Source organism: Delphinapterus leucas, chromosome 1 (genome assembly GCF_059928025.1).
Source record: "Delphinapterus leucas isolate spDelLeu-1000000601 "Yukka" chromosome 1, BTC_Dleu_Yukka2, whole genome shotgun sequence".
NCBI lineage: Eukaryota > Metazoa > Chordata > Mammalia > Artiodactyla > Monodontidae > Delphinapterus > Delphinapterus leucas.
The window spans coordinates 40789776-40805219 of record NC_143129.1 but is presented as its reverse complement, the minus strand read 5'-3'; the positions used below and the strand labels follow the sequence as shown (position 1 = coordinate 40805219).

Here is a 15444-nt window from a genome sequence, read left to right as displayed (position 1 = left end):
TTACTTGGAGAGCTATTCTGGTGAGCTGGAATAGGGTGGGATCAAGGCCTGGGGATTCCTTTAGGCAAGAAAAGTGGGGCCATTACAGCTAAAGAGACATGCATTTGGGAGCAAGTGCATTTTGGCTTATGCTGCTTTGCTTTTTATTTTGCTTTGTTTTATTTACTTATTTATTTGGATGGTGCTTTTGTTTTTTGTTTTTTGAGAATTACATTATATCCAACTCTCAATAACCCTGGGGAACAGGGTGAACCTAGAGAACTGAAATGTGTGCATAATAACCAATAGTTTTACCGTCTTTCCCTTCAAACTGAGATAACACCCTTGTCCTATCTGACAAGCTCACAAGGCCAAGAGCAGGGGGAGAGAAGTAGGAACAGAGGCCTGGATCCAAGTCAGTGTCTGGGCTTTCTGTAACACTGTTGACTCTCAAGGGCAGGAGCGGGTAGGCCTCTGGCTCTTGGCCTTGGTCTGGCAGCTTTGCCCCATTGCCCAGGAAGTCCTCCCAGTTGTTGTTTTTTTTTCCTCAGGGGCTGGGGCTTTTAGGGGTTGGGGGACCTTCACTCAGTGATCAAATTCTCCCTGCTTATTTGCCCTGTGTGGCTATAAACAATCACTTTCAACAGCAGGGTGGCTACAGGGAGCTTGTGACTGAATTTGTAACTGACCCCACTGGGAGACCACACCTTAATAATCTTGGGTTCTTAATGGGCATTCAAGAAGGGATCTCCCCCAGGACATCCCTTCCCATCCCTGGTCACTGAGAAGGCAATGCCAGGGTCTCCTGCGCAGCATCTCCCTAATCCCAGGCTGGCCACATCTCATTGCTGTTGACCACCGTGGTGGTCCCTGTGAGGCAGTGGGTTGCCTGTTGGGAACATGGCAGGCATAGTGCCCTCTGGGCATCTAGATGTCACAGGGCAGGAATGGGTGATTTAATGAAAAAAAGGAAGGCAAATAGCAAACTCTTTATGCCTGCCTTGTGGGAGGATTCTCCCAGTAGGAGCTGTCCTTTGCTGTATCGTAACATTCTCTTTTTCTTGTCTTCTTTCTTCATACATAAGGTGTTCCATACAGATTCTTGTGACTTTAAGGACCAGGGATTTGGGAAGGCGCAAGGTCTTCCCAGGAAGGAAGGACATCCCTGGAAAAAAGGAGAGAGACAGCAGACAGTGCCCTGGGACCAGCAGAGCCCGAGGAGCTGTGGGAAGCTGAAGGAGCCCAACCAGAGGCGGGGGAAGGAGCCACAGCCCCAGGCCGAGGCTGCCTTCTGAAAGATCTCAACTCAAGCTACTTTAATGAAAGAAGGGCCACCTCAGAGGGCACCCCAGACTTAGCTGGGCTCTTCTACTCTGGATGGCCCTTGCTCTGAGAAGCCTGCCCTGAGAACCAAAGAAGTTGAGAGGCCAGAGGAGCTTCCCCCAAGCACAGCGCTGGCCAGCTGGATCAGGCTTCTGCACCCCTAGCGGCCGGCTGCAGAGTCTGGCGAGGGGTCTCTTGCTCCCCTCCAGCTCGTGGCTTCAGTGCTTGATGGGGCTGCCTGCTGGTGGATCAGTTTTTGCAGCAACTGACAGGAGCGGAGAGCCGTGGGAAGAGGTCCCGCGGCGACCAAGCCTGGGTTCACCCCAAGACTAAGTTCTTTCCAGAGTTAGAAAGGGAGAGAAAGCAAACAAAGAGAGAAGAGTTCCCCCTTCTCCTCCTCCCTTCCCGTCATGTCCTCTAAGCCGGAGCCGAAGGACGTCCACCAGCTGAATGGGACTGGCCCTACTGCCTCACCCTGCCCTTCAGATGGCCCCGGGCGAGAGCCCTTGGCCGGGACCTCAGAGTTCCTGGGGCCTGATGGGGCTGGGGTAGAGGTGGTGGTGATTGAGTCTCGCGCCAACGCCAAGGGGGTTCGGGAGGAGGATGCCCTGCTGGAGAACGGGAGCCAGAGCAATGAAAGTGACGACGTCAGCACAGACCGTGGCCCCGCACCACCCTCCCCGCTCAAGGAGACCTCCTTTTCCATCGGGCTGCAAGTGCTGTTTCCCTTCCTTCTGGCAGGCTTTGGGACTGTGGCTGCCGGCATGGTGCTGGACATCGTACAGGTAGGACCTGGGGAGGGCAGCTCTTGACCCTGAGCCCGGAGCCGCCTTTTCCTCCTGGGAAACTGTCTCTTGGAGCTTTTCTTCCACCTCCCTGTCAGAAGCAGCTACTGTTTCCTGGAGTACTTTTCCCTTTGGATCATGTCCTTGGCCTCTTCTTCGTCTAGTTACTTTCTACAGAAGCCTTGAGGAAGCTCAGTAGTCCCAGGGAGGTGGTCAGGGCAGTATTGCTTAACAGAAGCAGAACTGGTTCCAGAGCTCAGGCTTGGAAGAGGAGAGATAGAATAGGGTTGTTACCTGCCATCCCTCCTGGGCATTTCTGCTGAGCCCAGCTCAGTAGGAGACATTTAGATAGGTCTCCTCTTTATACTTTCTTTTCCCTTTACTTTGGGGTTTCAAGGATACCCACAGGAGAAAGCTCAGTTTCAAGTCTCCCCTTCATCCCCCTGCTGGGCAGGAATTTGTCCAGCTGCCAAGAGGGTCTCAAATTAAGTGGGAAGGTTCTTAAAGGCATTTTGTGTTGCTTGTCTGCCTGTAACCTTGGCAGGATCTTGCTGGGGATTGGGGGTGGGCACATGCTGTCTGATACATGATTTGCGGGGGTGGGGGGCGGTGTTGGTGTGATGAGACATAGAAGTGCTAATTGTGTGACGTATATGGGGACAAAATTAATCTCTCATGGAATCTCTCAGGAGGACATGGAGTTCAGCATCCCCTCCCCTTTTCCCATCCAACCCTACCAACGATGCATGTGGTAATACAGAGAGTCCTGCTGGCAAGTCTCACCAGGCCCTTGTCCCAGGAGGAAACAGGGTGGTTGGTTCTAGGTGGTTCTTTCAATGGCGTCTACCTGGACCACTTTGGCTTGAGTCCTTAGGAGAACGCTGCAGCTTTGGTTGCTAATGAGGATGACATTTATGTCATTCCTGCTCTCTCCCCTAACCTGTTATCTGGGGGATTGTTCCTCATGTCAGAAGCTAGGAAGGCGGGCTTTGGATTCCTCCCCCTGGTAGCTGCTCCTTCTAGGGCAGCGAGTGGAGGTAATGGGAGGAGGAGAAATGAGACCAGGGTAGCAGTTCTCCACCTCTTCCATCCCTTTCCTGTGGCCTTGGTTTTCATTCTAAGAGTTTTCCAGTTCTGGTTTGGTGCCTCCAAAGGGTATAGAACCAGGATCTGGTGGTGACCTGGAAAGGGGTTGTTTTCTTTTCTGGATAGTAAGAATGGTAGTGGGGAGCATCTGTTGGCCTCTTCTGTGGGCCCATGCGGTAGGAACCATAACCATCTCCATTGTGTAGATAGGGAACCTGTGGCTCAGAGGGATTAGGTAACTTGTCCGTGGTCATCTGACTCAGAACCTATGCCATTAACCTCTATGGCCTTCACCGTGGCTGTGGTTCGCCAGTTGGTTAAAGACTCTGGGAGGGGTCTGCTCTCTTTGTCTTTCCCCGAAGAACAGCGTAGACTGGAATCGGGAACAGCTGGAGTTACATTCTAAAATGAGCAAAGAACAAAAGTTCTTAGAGGGCCCCTCCCTCCCCCCATCTCACACACCGAAAAGACTTCTGACACCTTGCCCACCTCCACCCCTCACCCATGGTCCTGAGACATTGAGAAACCCAGGTAGGGAATCTTTGGAGCCTGACCAGTGTGCCCACAGAGGGCCAACATTTGCCCTCAGTGTGGCACCTAGGCCCACCCCAAAGCTAAGGTCCAGTTGGTATGGATGACAATGGCTGGTTTGTTCTTGTCCCCGTCCCCCCAGCCTCCTGCCACAGCTGGTCTGGAGCAGGCCCTGCAGATGGCTGCAGTTATATCATGGCAGGGGTGGGAGCAGAAAGATCAGGGACCACAGGGAGATTCTTATTCCATATCTAAGGGGGCAAAAGCGGCGTGTGACAATCTCAGATTCAGGAAAAGCAGGACAATTTCTAAGGATTCACACCGCATTCCCCCTTCACAAGCTAAGATGACCTTCAGTGGGACAGAATCTGGGGCCCTAAGAGGCTGGGGCCATCAGGAGGAGCTGGCTGTAGAGTGTCCCCAGTGTCTCGGAGCAGCTGAGCAGAAGGCCATGTTGGTACAGATGTCTCCTTGGTCCAGGGCACCCCCCTTTTTTCCCCACTGCTGCAGAAGCCCCAGTCTCTTCCCCAGGCCCATTTCTCTCTCCTCTTATCTGCCCTCCTCTCCACTCAGCCTGTAGAACCAGCCTCTGCAGTGAGATAAGGGGCTGGCGTACTGGCCAAAAGTAGGAAAGGTTTAAGTGGACTGCAGTCTGCTGCAACTTCCCCACCGTGGCTGAAAGTTCCCATAGCATTTGGGAAGGGAAGCAGGACTGGGCCCAGTGTTGGAATTGAAGGGGGTTGGGATCTGGGAGCCTCCATGCTGCAGATGCCCTGCCCCACCTCCTGGTTTGGTCCTAGGCGGCTGCAGAGCATCTCACTCCCCTCTTCTGTCAGCCTTTTGAGGGATGGGGGTGGCAGGAGGTGGTGTGCCAACCTTCACTGGAATACCCAGCTGTGTTAAAACAGGTGAGACTCCCAGCTCCTTATCCTGACTCACTCCTCACTTGCTGAGGATCCCAAGGAAAGGAGACAGCCCCTCCCCGAAATACCTCCTCCTCTCGCTTTTCTTTCCTGCTGTGTATACAGAAGAGTCTACAAAGATGAAAGTGGATGGCAAGCATGGGCTTAGGGAAGTGGAGTGGGAAAGAAGCGTTCCTCTCATGGCTGGCCTGCCCCCGTGGCTGCTGGCATTCCTGGCCAGGACACTCAGGTTCCACATGTCCACCCCTGTTATCACACTTTGTACAGCCCTCTGTACCCGGGTGCTGCCCTGAGGCCCTTCTCCATGGACACCTAGAGGATGTCTGCAGGTGGCAGGGGAAAGCCTCAGGTGAAGGTTGGGTTTACTCTAATCTGAGCTGACTTAGTCCTCACCCTGAAAGGTAACTCCAGCCCACCTTCCCAGGTTCTCCCACAGCCTGGTTCTCAGAGCTGCTAGGGATCTTCGTCTTCTTCATGTCCTTGACTGCAGCTTTTCCAGGCTGTGACTTTCTTCCCTGCTGCTGTCTCCCTGGAGGGGAAGGCTCAGGGCAGAACACTCAGAGGCAGGCAGGGGTCTGTCTTTGAGGCCAGAAGAGGCGAGGGATGGAAGAGGCAAGATGGAAGTATCAGGATGAAGTAGCAGCAGGGCCACTGAGGTGTGAGAGTTAGGGTAATTGTTCTGAATTGGGATTATTTCTAAGTGTGAAGGGAACTGTCTCATCCCTGAGCCCCAAAATATCAGGGCCCAGTGAGCCCTCACTCCCCTGTATCCACGGACTGCTGCATTTCTGAGAAGCAGTGTCGATGTGTTCTGTCCCCACTTCCCGCCAAGTGCTTCCTGGAACGTGCCCTTTTCCATCCCCAGCGGAGCAGGAAGGTGTGGGTGAAGGCTTGGCTGACTGGTTTGACCTCAGGGGCAGGCACTTCCAGCCAGGATGAACAGGATGGGCCTGAATTAGGCCAAAGGAGGAAGGAGAGACACTGTCGGGCCCCTGCCCATTCTACCCACTCCTCACCTCAGGGCAGCCTGCTTCCCGGGCTCTCTCAGAGCCGTGTGTGTGTGTGTGTGTGTGTGTGTGTGTGTGTGTGTGTGTGTGTGTGTGTGTACATACATGTCAGAGGCTCCCCTGCCTGAGCTGTGTCTTTGAGAGGCTTTGGTGGGTGAAGAAAATATGTGTGTAGGCATTGGCTACTTTGACCCGAGTGCCAGCTCAGGGCGTTGCTGGGTAGGGGCACAGGGGTTGTGAGGTTCCGGGCTGTATCCTGGCTGGCCGGGAAGACTTCTGCATAGGGCTGTCATTGCAGCCGCTGGTTCTCCTTTCCTGTCTGTCCCGAATCTTATCGCTGCTAAAACCCTATCCCTTCTAGGTCCTTGTGTAGTTGAAGGAGAGCGTGCCTGTGAGCTGGGAGATGCAGGGATTTGGGAGTATTTATAGTGGCAGCTGGAGGGGCTTAGCTGAGCTTCATACATTTTTTTTCTTAATCATAAAGACAAACAATATACCTTACAAACAATTCAGAAAATATTGCTGGCATACACTTGGAGTATTTCTTTCCGTGCTCCTTCACTCTGCCAATAAGTACACATATTTTACATTCGCCTACCTGGAGATCAAAGCTTTACACAGAGCCTGCGGCTTGGAAGCTGGGAGGGGTAGGTGTTATGCAGTGAGGAGGGGATACGAGGCTGGGCTCTTGAGCGGAGCTTCCAAACCACCCTTATAGATCAGCCACCCTTATGAGGGGCGGGGAGGGGAGCAGAGAGAATTCTTCGTCTCTGGAGCTGCGTGTCCAGTTGAGGTGAGGGAGGAGGAGGTAGAGCTGAGCACGGCCTTGCCTGCTGGGAGCTGGCGCCCCAGAGCTATGTGCTGGCCTTGTCCAAGAACAACAGTCCTCGAGTTCCTCCAGCGTAGACGGGGCTCACTGGGGCTGCCTTCTCTTTGGGGGCCCAGGGATGAAAAGGGATTTGCATCCCTCCTGGCTCTTCCTGTGGGTGCCTGAAAGCTCAGCAACTGTGGCTGGGGGACAGGCGGTTTCTTTCCCATCCTTAGTTTTCAGAAAGAAGAGCCTTCCCTAAAAAAGTCCTGCGCCTTCCACCAGTGAGGAGCTAGGCCAGGAGCTCAGGTACAGATACGCTCCAGCCCTAGCGAGATGAGCCCTTCCCCTGGGTCCTGGTAGGGACTCCCCCTGCCATCAACACCCCACACACACCCACAAAAAGAACTCTAACAGGAAAAGAGAGGTCCTTGCCTTTATAGGACTCCCCAGTGTCCAGCCTCCCCTGGACTCTAATCCTGGCCTTAGCCCCCTCTGATTTCCGTGCTCCTCTTTTTTTTTAACTGTGGTAACAAACACATAAAATTTATCATCTTAACCATTTTTAATGTATAGTTCAGTGCTGTGAAGTATGTTCACATTGTTGTAAAACAGATCTCCAGAACTTTTTTATCTTGCAAAACTGAAACTCTACACCCATTAAACAAACATGAACTTCCCTTTTCCCCCTCCTCCTAGCCCCTGGTAACCACCATGCTACTTCTATTTCTAGGAATTTGAATATTTTAGATGCCTCATATAAGTGGAATCATATAGTATTTGTCTTTTTGTGACTGGCTTATTTCACTTAATATAATGCCCTTTTTTTTTTTTGCTGTTCGTGGGCCTCTCACTGTTGTGGCTTCTCCCGTCGCGGAGCGCAGGCTCCGGACGCGCAGGCTCAGCGGCCATGGCTCACGGGCCCAGCCGCTCCGCGGTATGTGGGATCTTCCCGGACCGGGGCACGGACCCGTGTCCCCTGCATCGGCAGGCGGACTCTCAACCACTGCGCCACCAGGGAAGCCCAATATAATGTCCTTAAGGTTCATCCATGTTGTTGCATGTAACAGGATTTCCTTCCTTTTAGGGCTGAATAATATTCCCTTGTATGTATAGACCATGTTTTGTTTATTCATTCATCTGTCAGTGGACACTTGGGTTGCTTCTACCTCTTGGCTATTGTGAATAATATTGCTATGAACATGGATGTGCAAATATCTCTTCGAGACCCTGCTTTAAGTTATTTTGGGTATATACCAGACGTGAGATCGCTGGATTGTATAGTAGTTCTCTCCTTAATTTTTTAAGGAACTGCCATATTGTTTTCCATAGTGGTTGTACAATTTTACATTCCATCGACAGTGCACAAGTGTTCCAGTTTCTCCACATTCTCACCAACACTTGTTATTTTCTATTTTGTTTTGTTTTTTAATCATTGCCATCCTAATGAGTATGAGGTGATATCTCATTGTGCCTTTGATTTGCAGCCTTGCTCATCATTAACTATAGAGTTGTCAGTGCTGGAATTGCCTTTAGGGACCATCTGATCTGGTCCCTGAAGTGTACCTTTTATAGTCAAGAGCTCAAGGCCCTTATAACTTGTCTAAGGTACCCCTGCTGGTCTCTGTGGGAGGATGTTGGGGACACAGCATGAGGCCTATCCTTGTGGTCTCTTGTGGGAGACCCACGGCTCTCAGTCCAGTGCCTTTGCTCATTAGAGCACTTTGCCTCCTGACCTTGATGCTCTGATCAGCCTGCATACCTCTGTCTGGCCTCCTGACCCCTCCCCTCTCCAAACCTGAAGGCTTTCCATTCTTAAAACAGATAAAGGCACGGGGAAAGGAATCCACATTGCCCTCAGGGCAACCCAGTCCCAGCCTTTTTTGCAAGTCTTCAGTTTCAACTGCAGCTAAAGTAGCTTTCAAATAACCAATCCTGGCGCCTACATTTTTCCTACTTAGCGGTAAGGAGTGCAGTGCTCTCTGAACCTCAGTTTCCTCATTTACAATGTGGAATAGTAATAGCTCCTACCTCACTGGGTTGTTGATAGGCTATAATGAGAAAATGCACATAGAGCCTTAGGCTGGCACATGGTGCAGACCTAAAAGATGTTAGCTGAAGAAATAGGTAGGAGAGCCAGGCCTGATGGTCTCAGGGCTGGAATCCCTGTCTCCTGACTCCCAGTCCAGTGCTCTTCCTTGCAGGGGTACACTTACCTTTCCTAACTGAGAGTTTGGGGCAGGTCTGTAGGGTGAGAGAATGCAGAGGAGGAATGAAAAACCTCTTGCAGACCAACACTCTGAGGTTTGGGGGCCACGGTCTTAATTCAGAGCCTGTTCTAAAGGAGAGCTGCTGTGGCTGAGGCACAAAGCCCTTGGAGATAGATAGAAACCAAACAAACTCTCTAATCTCCTCAACCCCAGCCCCATGGAGCCCAGTGCTCAACAGCTGAGACAACACCGCTCAAGGCTGAGGCCACAGAGAAACCAGACTGAAGACAATTGGAAGGGAGATCGCAAAGGCGTTCTGGGGTGTAAGCCAGCCCGGGGTGACTCAGCTGTGTGGGTCCCTGCCGTCTTCTCCCCCAGCTCCACAAAGCAGGCAGAAGAAGCAGAGACGGGCTAGGGCCTCCTGACTGGAAGGGACCCTCCACGTCTCCCCTGTTCTGGGTGGCGGGAGGGGGGGCTTTGTTGTTTGGAGTACCACGGACTTGGTTTGCTTCCAGGGTTCCTGGAGGAAAGGCGTCTGACGTGCTCATTCCATTTTCTCCTCAAGCCCCTGCTCCCAGACTATCCAGTCGTAACCGAACAAGGGCTCGTGTACCCACAGCACAGAAAGCCAAACTCTGACAGCAGGTTCGCAGCAAAGTAAGGGCTTACTGCAGGGCACCAAGCAAGGGAGTGGGAGACAAGCCTCAGATCCACTCCCACTTGGTCTCTGAGTGAGGGGGATTTAAAGGGGAAGAACAAAGAAGCTGGGGTTAATCATCGTCTTGTGACATTTCTTCATTGTACTTTTGGGACTCAGAGTTTAAGAGTCTATGGTCTGGTGGTCCATGACCCAAGGGTCTGTTAGCTCATTTTGACCTAGAGAAACAGCCTGAGTCTGTACGTTAATGATGTTATGATTGACCTCAGAAATCTTGGTCATGTGACTCTGGCTGATTGGTGTTCAGTTAGCACAGGATTGAGGTCAGAAGGGACAAGAAAGGGATTAAAGTTTTGGATAAAGACATTAATCATAACCTTGGAACAGGAACTCACTTTTAGGAGGACTCAGTTTCACGTTCAACCTCGATGCCAGCCCTTTGGGGCCCTGAAATGCCTGGGTTCTGTTTTCACCCTGCAGCACTGGGAAGTCTTCCAGAAAGTGACAGAGGTCTTCATCCTGGTGCCTGCACTGCTGGGGCTTAAGGGGAACCTGGAAATGACCCTGGCATCAAGGCTTTCCACCGCAGTGAGTGTCCTGGCTGGGAGGAATGGGACACACAGAGGACTCGGGGGCAGCACAGAGCCTGACTAGGAGATCACCACAGGCCTTTCTCAACTGTCCAGGTCTGCAGTGTGGGTCTGGGGTGGAAAGGAGTAGGGAGACCCCAGGCCGGTTGTCCTGCTCCTGGGCAGGAGCTCCCTGCCCAGAGTGGTTCCCAGGCTCGGTTTCTGGATGTCCCAGCCATCCTTGGCCTCCTGCCCCACCCCCTGCTTCGCAACCCGCCTCGTGACTGTTTGTGCAGCTTTGACAGGCGAGCATCATGCTGGTCCCTCCACCTGCACAGATGGGGGCCTCCTCTGATCTCCAGCCCTACTCTGCAGCTGGGCAGGAGCAGAGCCAGGCCTTCCCAGCCCCCCTCCAATCCCATTCCCTTTCCGCCATGGCAGGCTGCTCTTCTGTAAGGGAATAGATGAAGAGGGGCTGCTCATCACTCCCACCTCCCCAAACTCTTAGATCGGCCGTCATGGTTCGGAGACTGAACCAGATACAGGCCCCATGGGGTGGGAGGCAGGAAGCAGTACAACTCAGGAGGCCAGGGGAGCCAAGTGACAGGGGTGTCCCTGCACGGCCATGAGCCTGGAGAAGGCAGCAGAGAGAAGTGGCAGCCAGCCTAGCCCTCCCCAACTTGCCCTCCTGGCCTATTCCCATGCCGCCTCACTCCTTCCCAAATACTCTCGTGGCCTCCGTCCTGCACCAGCAGCTGACCTTTCTCCCCTAAGATGGCAAGCTGGCTTCAGAGCCAGGGAAGGATCAGGTCATTTTAACCCATGTGGGAATGAGCTGCCCAGGTGAGCAGGGCAGAGCATGGAATCGGCCTCTGCTCAGTGGCTGTCCTGAGAGGAGGGGAGAAGAGGAGGCTGCCTTGGGAGCCCCCTTCCCAACCCCAGCCAGAGGCAGGAGCTCAAGGCTCTTTTGCTCCTTCCCTCTCACCCCAGCCCCTCGACCCTGCTTCACTTTCCCTGGGGGTCACGTCCTGGTCCCAGAGTCTTAGGTCACATGCACTGCCTGCTGATCCAGGCAAGGTCCTAACGGATGGAGCTGCAGGCCTTTTCCAGCCTGGAGCTCCAGACCCTTGTCCTCCCTCTCCCAGGCCAACATCGGGCACATGGACACACCCAAGGAGCTCTGGCGGTTGATCACTGGGAATATGGCCCTCATCCAGGTAAGAGAGCAGGGACCAGAGACAGCGGGGCTAAGCTTCCTCCCTGGTCAGGAATTTGAAAGGCTTAAGTCAGCCCCTGCCGGCTCCTGAGTAAAGCTCCAGCATCCTGCTGAGCTGGCTTCTCCTGAAGGGACTCCAGGAGGTAACCAGGTTTCCCAGGAAAACAGCCAAGTTGGGGGGGGACCCCAGTATCTCCACTGTCAGTTCTTGGCTTCCGGTGGTGCAGAGGGCTTGTGTCCCCACAGATCAGACTCAGGAGGAGACTCGGGAGTGCTGAAGGTCCTTGACTGCTGTTGTCCCATCTCCCCATGAGGCCACACAGGTTCCGAACTGGGAGTCTTCCCCGTTGAGTCCCAGGCCTTGTGTCTGGACTGAAGTCTCAGGCTCTATTGAACCTCCCCCAATCCCCAGAGGAACACTCATTCAGCCAGTAACATGTCCTGGGTTCCTGCAGGGTGCACTACCCAGTACTTGTGTCTGGTGTGAAACTAAATAAATAAAGACATCATTCCAGCCTGGGAGGACTGGACAGGCCAGCCCCGCCTGCCTCCTGGGGCTGCTGAGGGCAGGAAGAGGTCTGGCTAAGTGCTCAGTGACCTCAGCTAAGACACGCTCTGCTCTCCGAGTTACCACTCCCCTCCTCAGGTGCAGGCCACAGTGGTGGGCTTCCTGGCGTCCATCGCAGCCGTTGTCTTTGGCTGGATCCCTGACGGCCACTTCAGTATCCCACATGCCTTCCTGCTCTGTGCCAGCAGCGTGGCCACGGCCTTCATTGCCTCCCTGGTACTGGGTAAGGAAGGGAAGGGAGGGGCAGGGGTGTAGGAAGGGCTGCCCCAGGGGTGTCAACTAAACCTCCAGTCTCTCTTTTTGTTGGTTGATACCCCATTATCTCTTCTTACCCTGCCTGGCCCCTCTCCTTCCTCCCCAGGCATGATCATGATTGGAGTCATCATTGGCTCTCGCAAGATTGGAATCAACCCAGACAATGTGGCCACGCCCATTGCTGCCAGCCTGGGAGACCTCATCACCTTGGCACTGCTCTCAGGCATCAGCTGGGGACTCTACCTGGAGCAGGGTGAGGCTGAGGCAATCAAGGGTGTGACCAGGGTGGACTCCTGGGTGGGATTGGGAGAGATGGTAGTGGGCTTGCACATGTGTAAGGATTTCTTCTATGTTCTTAACTATTTGGTTGGAGCACAGTTTGTAATAACTCCCTGCCTTAGAGAGGTGAGGCTAAGTACTTATCTCAAATTCATGCAGGCAGCAGGAGCAGGGGTGAGAGTATTTGAGAAATATGCTTGGTGCTGTATATTCTCACTTATCTTGGAGGGGTAAGGGGGAAAGGGCAAAGGAAAGGAACTAGAGGCTGGAATCTGCTTGCAAAATGAAGAAGAAGAGGGGAGATAGGGATTTCTGGGGAATCTAAGCAAGAAACCTAGGATCTGGTCTGTGCCCCTAATAAGTTCAATGTCTGAGGAGGTTTCACCTTGGTTTCCTTATCTACAAATGGAAAAGGCTGGCCCCATCCACCTCCCGGGTTTACAGTGAGCATCAAATGAGGTAATACATTTACTGGCATTTAGTGTGGTGTTACTGTTGATCAGTTGGGGCATTTGCAGGCTGAGCCAGGGGGAGGCTGGGAGCAGGGAGCCGCAGTGCTCACCTCCCTCCCATCTCTGCCTCTCTCAGATGTCTGGCAGTATATCTACCCCCTGGTCTGTGCCTTCTTCGTGGCCCTGCTGCCTGTCTGGGTGGTGCTGGCTCGACGGAGCCCAGCCACAAGGGAGGTGTTGTGCTCAGGCTGGGAGCCTGTCATCATTGCCATGGCCATCAGCAGGTAGGCCCGGGCTCTTGATGCCCACCCTCCCCCTCCCCCCTCCCTTCCACAGACTCACTTTTAAGCCCCGGAAAGAGGAAGTGTGGCACAGACCCTAGAAATGCCTTCAACACTGGATCAGTCACATGTCCTTCCGGTGCAAGTGACAGAAGCCGTCTGAAATGGGTTTCATTAGAAAGCAGAACACACTGGCTTAGAGAACTAAAGAGGCACAGCTGGATTCAGGGACATAAATGATATCATTAGGGCCCCAGTATTCTCCATGTCTCAGCTCTGCTTTTCTCTGTGTTGGCCTGCAGCTTCAGGTTTGCACTTCCTTATGCTTACTGATTCCAGCAGGGATTCTTTCTCTCAACGATTCTGCAGGGTCCCATTATAGAATGTCATTGGCTGTCATCCAGTCATGTGGCTATCCCTGAACCAATCACTGTGGCCTTAGGGATGTGCTGCTCTGATTGGATGGGCCTGGGGCCTCACCATCATTGGAGCAGTGTCACTCGAACCACAGTGACTGAGTTTGAGAGAGGTGGTTCCCTGAGGAAAAGCCCAGCACTGTTACCAGAAGGGGAAATCATACTGAGCAGGCAGAGCAGCAGGCGGCTCCTCTAGCCAACTTGGGAGGTGGGTAAAGGAGACAGCTGCCTGCCCCAGCTTGCTCCGGGTGCTGCGCCAGTGTGTATGTCAGGAGCATCAGCTGGGCTGGCAAGGGGAGGCGAGGACTGAAAGGACAAGGGACTCCTGGGAGCCACCTTGCTGCCCACGTCCAGATGGACCTGTACCTCTCATCCCGAGGTCCGGAACAGAAGCCTTCAGTGGTCTTTGTGTCTTGTCTTTGTGTCTGTGTAGTGTGGGAGGCCTCATCTTGGACAAGACTGTCTCAGACCCCAACTTTGCAGGGATGGCTGTCTTCACACCTGTGATTAATGGTGAGGTCTTGGCATTAGCTGCCTAGGGGAAAGAAGAGGGCGGGATCAGAGGATTTAGGGGGCTTTGTATCAGTCAGGCTTCTAGCAGGCAAGAGAGTCCAGCTCAGATAGTTCACGACTTGAACTGCTACTTGAAACTGTTACTGGAACCAGCGCATGAGCATTGCATACCTGGGTCCACGCAGAGCTTTGGAGAGGGGCTGAGCCAGGCAGGCCCTTGTCCCCTCGGCTGTGTCTGACCGCAGGTGTACACTCTGCATTGATGGAGAAGGCAGGCTCCCTGAGTCTGCAGATCCACCTGTGTCCCTTCCTGCACTTTCAGCCGTGTTAGGAGTACGTGGGACTGCCACCTCTCCATAGCATGGGGGATGGGAGGAGCCTGGAAGACTCCCTGGAAGGAAGGGTGTCTTTGTCTTCCTTCTTAGTGTCTCTTTTCCTGGGGTCTGGTGAATGGGTCATGCCCTCCCCACTCCCCACCCCCACGTCTCAGGTCTTATGTGTCTCCGCAGGTGTTGGGGGCAATCTGGTGGCTGTGCAGGCCAGCCGCATCTCCACCTTCCTCCACATGAACGGAATGCCAGGGGAGAACTCTGGGCAAGCCCCTCGCCGCTGCCCCAGCCCTTGTACCACCTTCTTCAGTCCCGGTAATGCCAGAGTCCCCACCTCCTAGGTTCACTCCATCACTTCAGAAACAGCTGGGGCCTGCATATGTAGGTTCTCCTTCTCTGTTGGGCTGTATGTACCAGCTGTTCTCGAGGGCAGAGCCCAGGCAGGAAGGCTGTCCTTTCCTGGGTCACCCTGGGGGCTGGGGACCATGGGATGGAGACATAGAGATAGTCAGCTGTCTGCTGCCCTGGAGTGTAGCGTGGTACCTCCTGACTTTGAAAGGCCTCTTGGAGCCCGTTCTCCTCCTCCCCTTCTCCTCCTCACACCATCTCTCCCCTGGTTCCAGATGTGAATTCTCGCTCGGCCCGGGTCCTCTTTCTCCTCGTGGCCCCAGGACATCTGGTGTTCCTCTACACGATCAGCTGTATGCAGGGCGGGCACACCACTCTTACACTCATCTTCATCGTCTTCTACATGACAGCTGCACTGCTCCAGGTACGGACTGGCAGGGGCACGGGGGCGGGGGCCAGGGCTGCCCTGCATGGATGGGAGGGGAGGTCCAGGCTTGGCCCAGAAAGAGTCTTCCAACTCTTTCTCTGTGACTGTGTGGCCGGTAAACACTGGACAGGGGCTCAGGAGAACAGGCTGTAGTTCCAGCAAAGTCACTAACATGCTGTGTGACTTTTGCTCAGTCATTTTACTTCTCTGAGGCTCAGTGATACATTTGTAAATTGAGAGGAGTGGACCAGAGGTGGTGGACTTCAGGCAGGTGCCACCCCCTCTAGCCTGGCCACACAGCTCCATGTGGTTCTGTTCACATGCTGGGGTTCCTTGGGAGATTTCATTTGAATAAAGGGTTTCACAGCTTGAAAACGTGTCAAAACCACTGCACTAGATAATCTGTTGGATCCCATCCAACCTTGCCATTCTGTAATACTAGGATGCTTTCTCCCTGGCTTTTTATTACCTTTTTTTCAAC

General features: G+C 53.4%; 1 protein-coding gene across 6 annotated transcripts in view; it reads left to right on the top strand.

Moving 5' to 3' along the window:
• The window catches only part of SLC41A1 (solute carrier family 41 member 1), a 29515-nt gene that overhangs the window by 1710 nt on the left and 12361 nt on the right, over nucleotides 1-15444 (top strand). For all 6 annotated transcript variants that reach the window (XM_089908549.1, XM_089908547.1, XM_089908550.1 and 3 more), the window contains 9 exons: nucleotides 1065-2087; nucleotides 9791-9898; nucleotides 11025-11096; nucleotides 11742-11886; nucleotides 12025-12171; nucleotides 12786-12933; nucleotides 13780-13859; nucleotides 14369-14503; nucleotides 14812-14960. In XM_089908549.1, coding sequence (XP_089764675.1) covers nucleotides 1713-2087; nucleotides 9791-9898; nucleotides 11025-11096; nucleotides 11742-11886; nucleotides 12025-12171; nucleotides 12786-12933; nucleotides 13780-13859; nucleotides 14369-14503; nucleotides 14812-14960 — 1359 coding nt within the window. In that variant the 5' untranslated portion in view covers nucleotides 1065-1712. The remainder of the gene's footprint in view (nucleotides 1-1064; nucleotides 2088-9790; nucleotides 9899-11024; nucleotides 11097-11741; nucleotides 11887-12024; nucleotides 12172-12785; nucleotides 12934-13779; nucleotides 13860-14368; nucleotides 14504-14811; nucleotides 14961-15444) is intronic.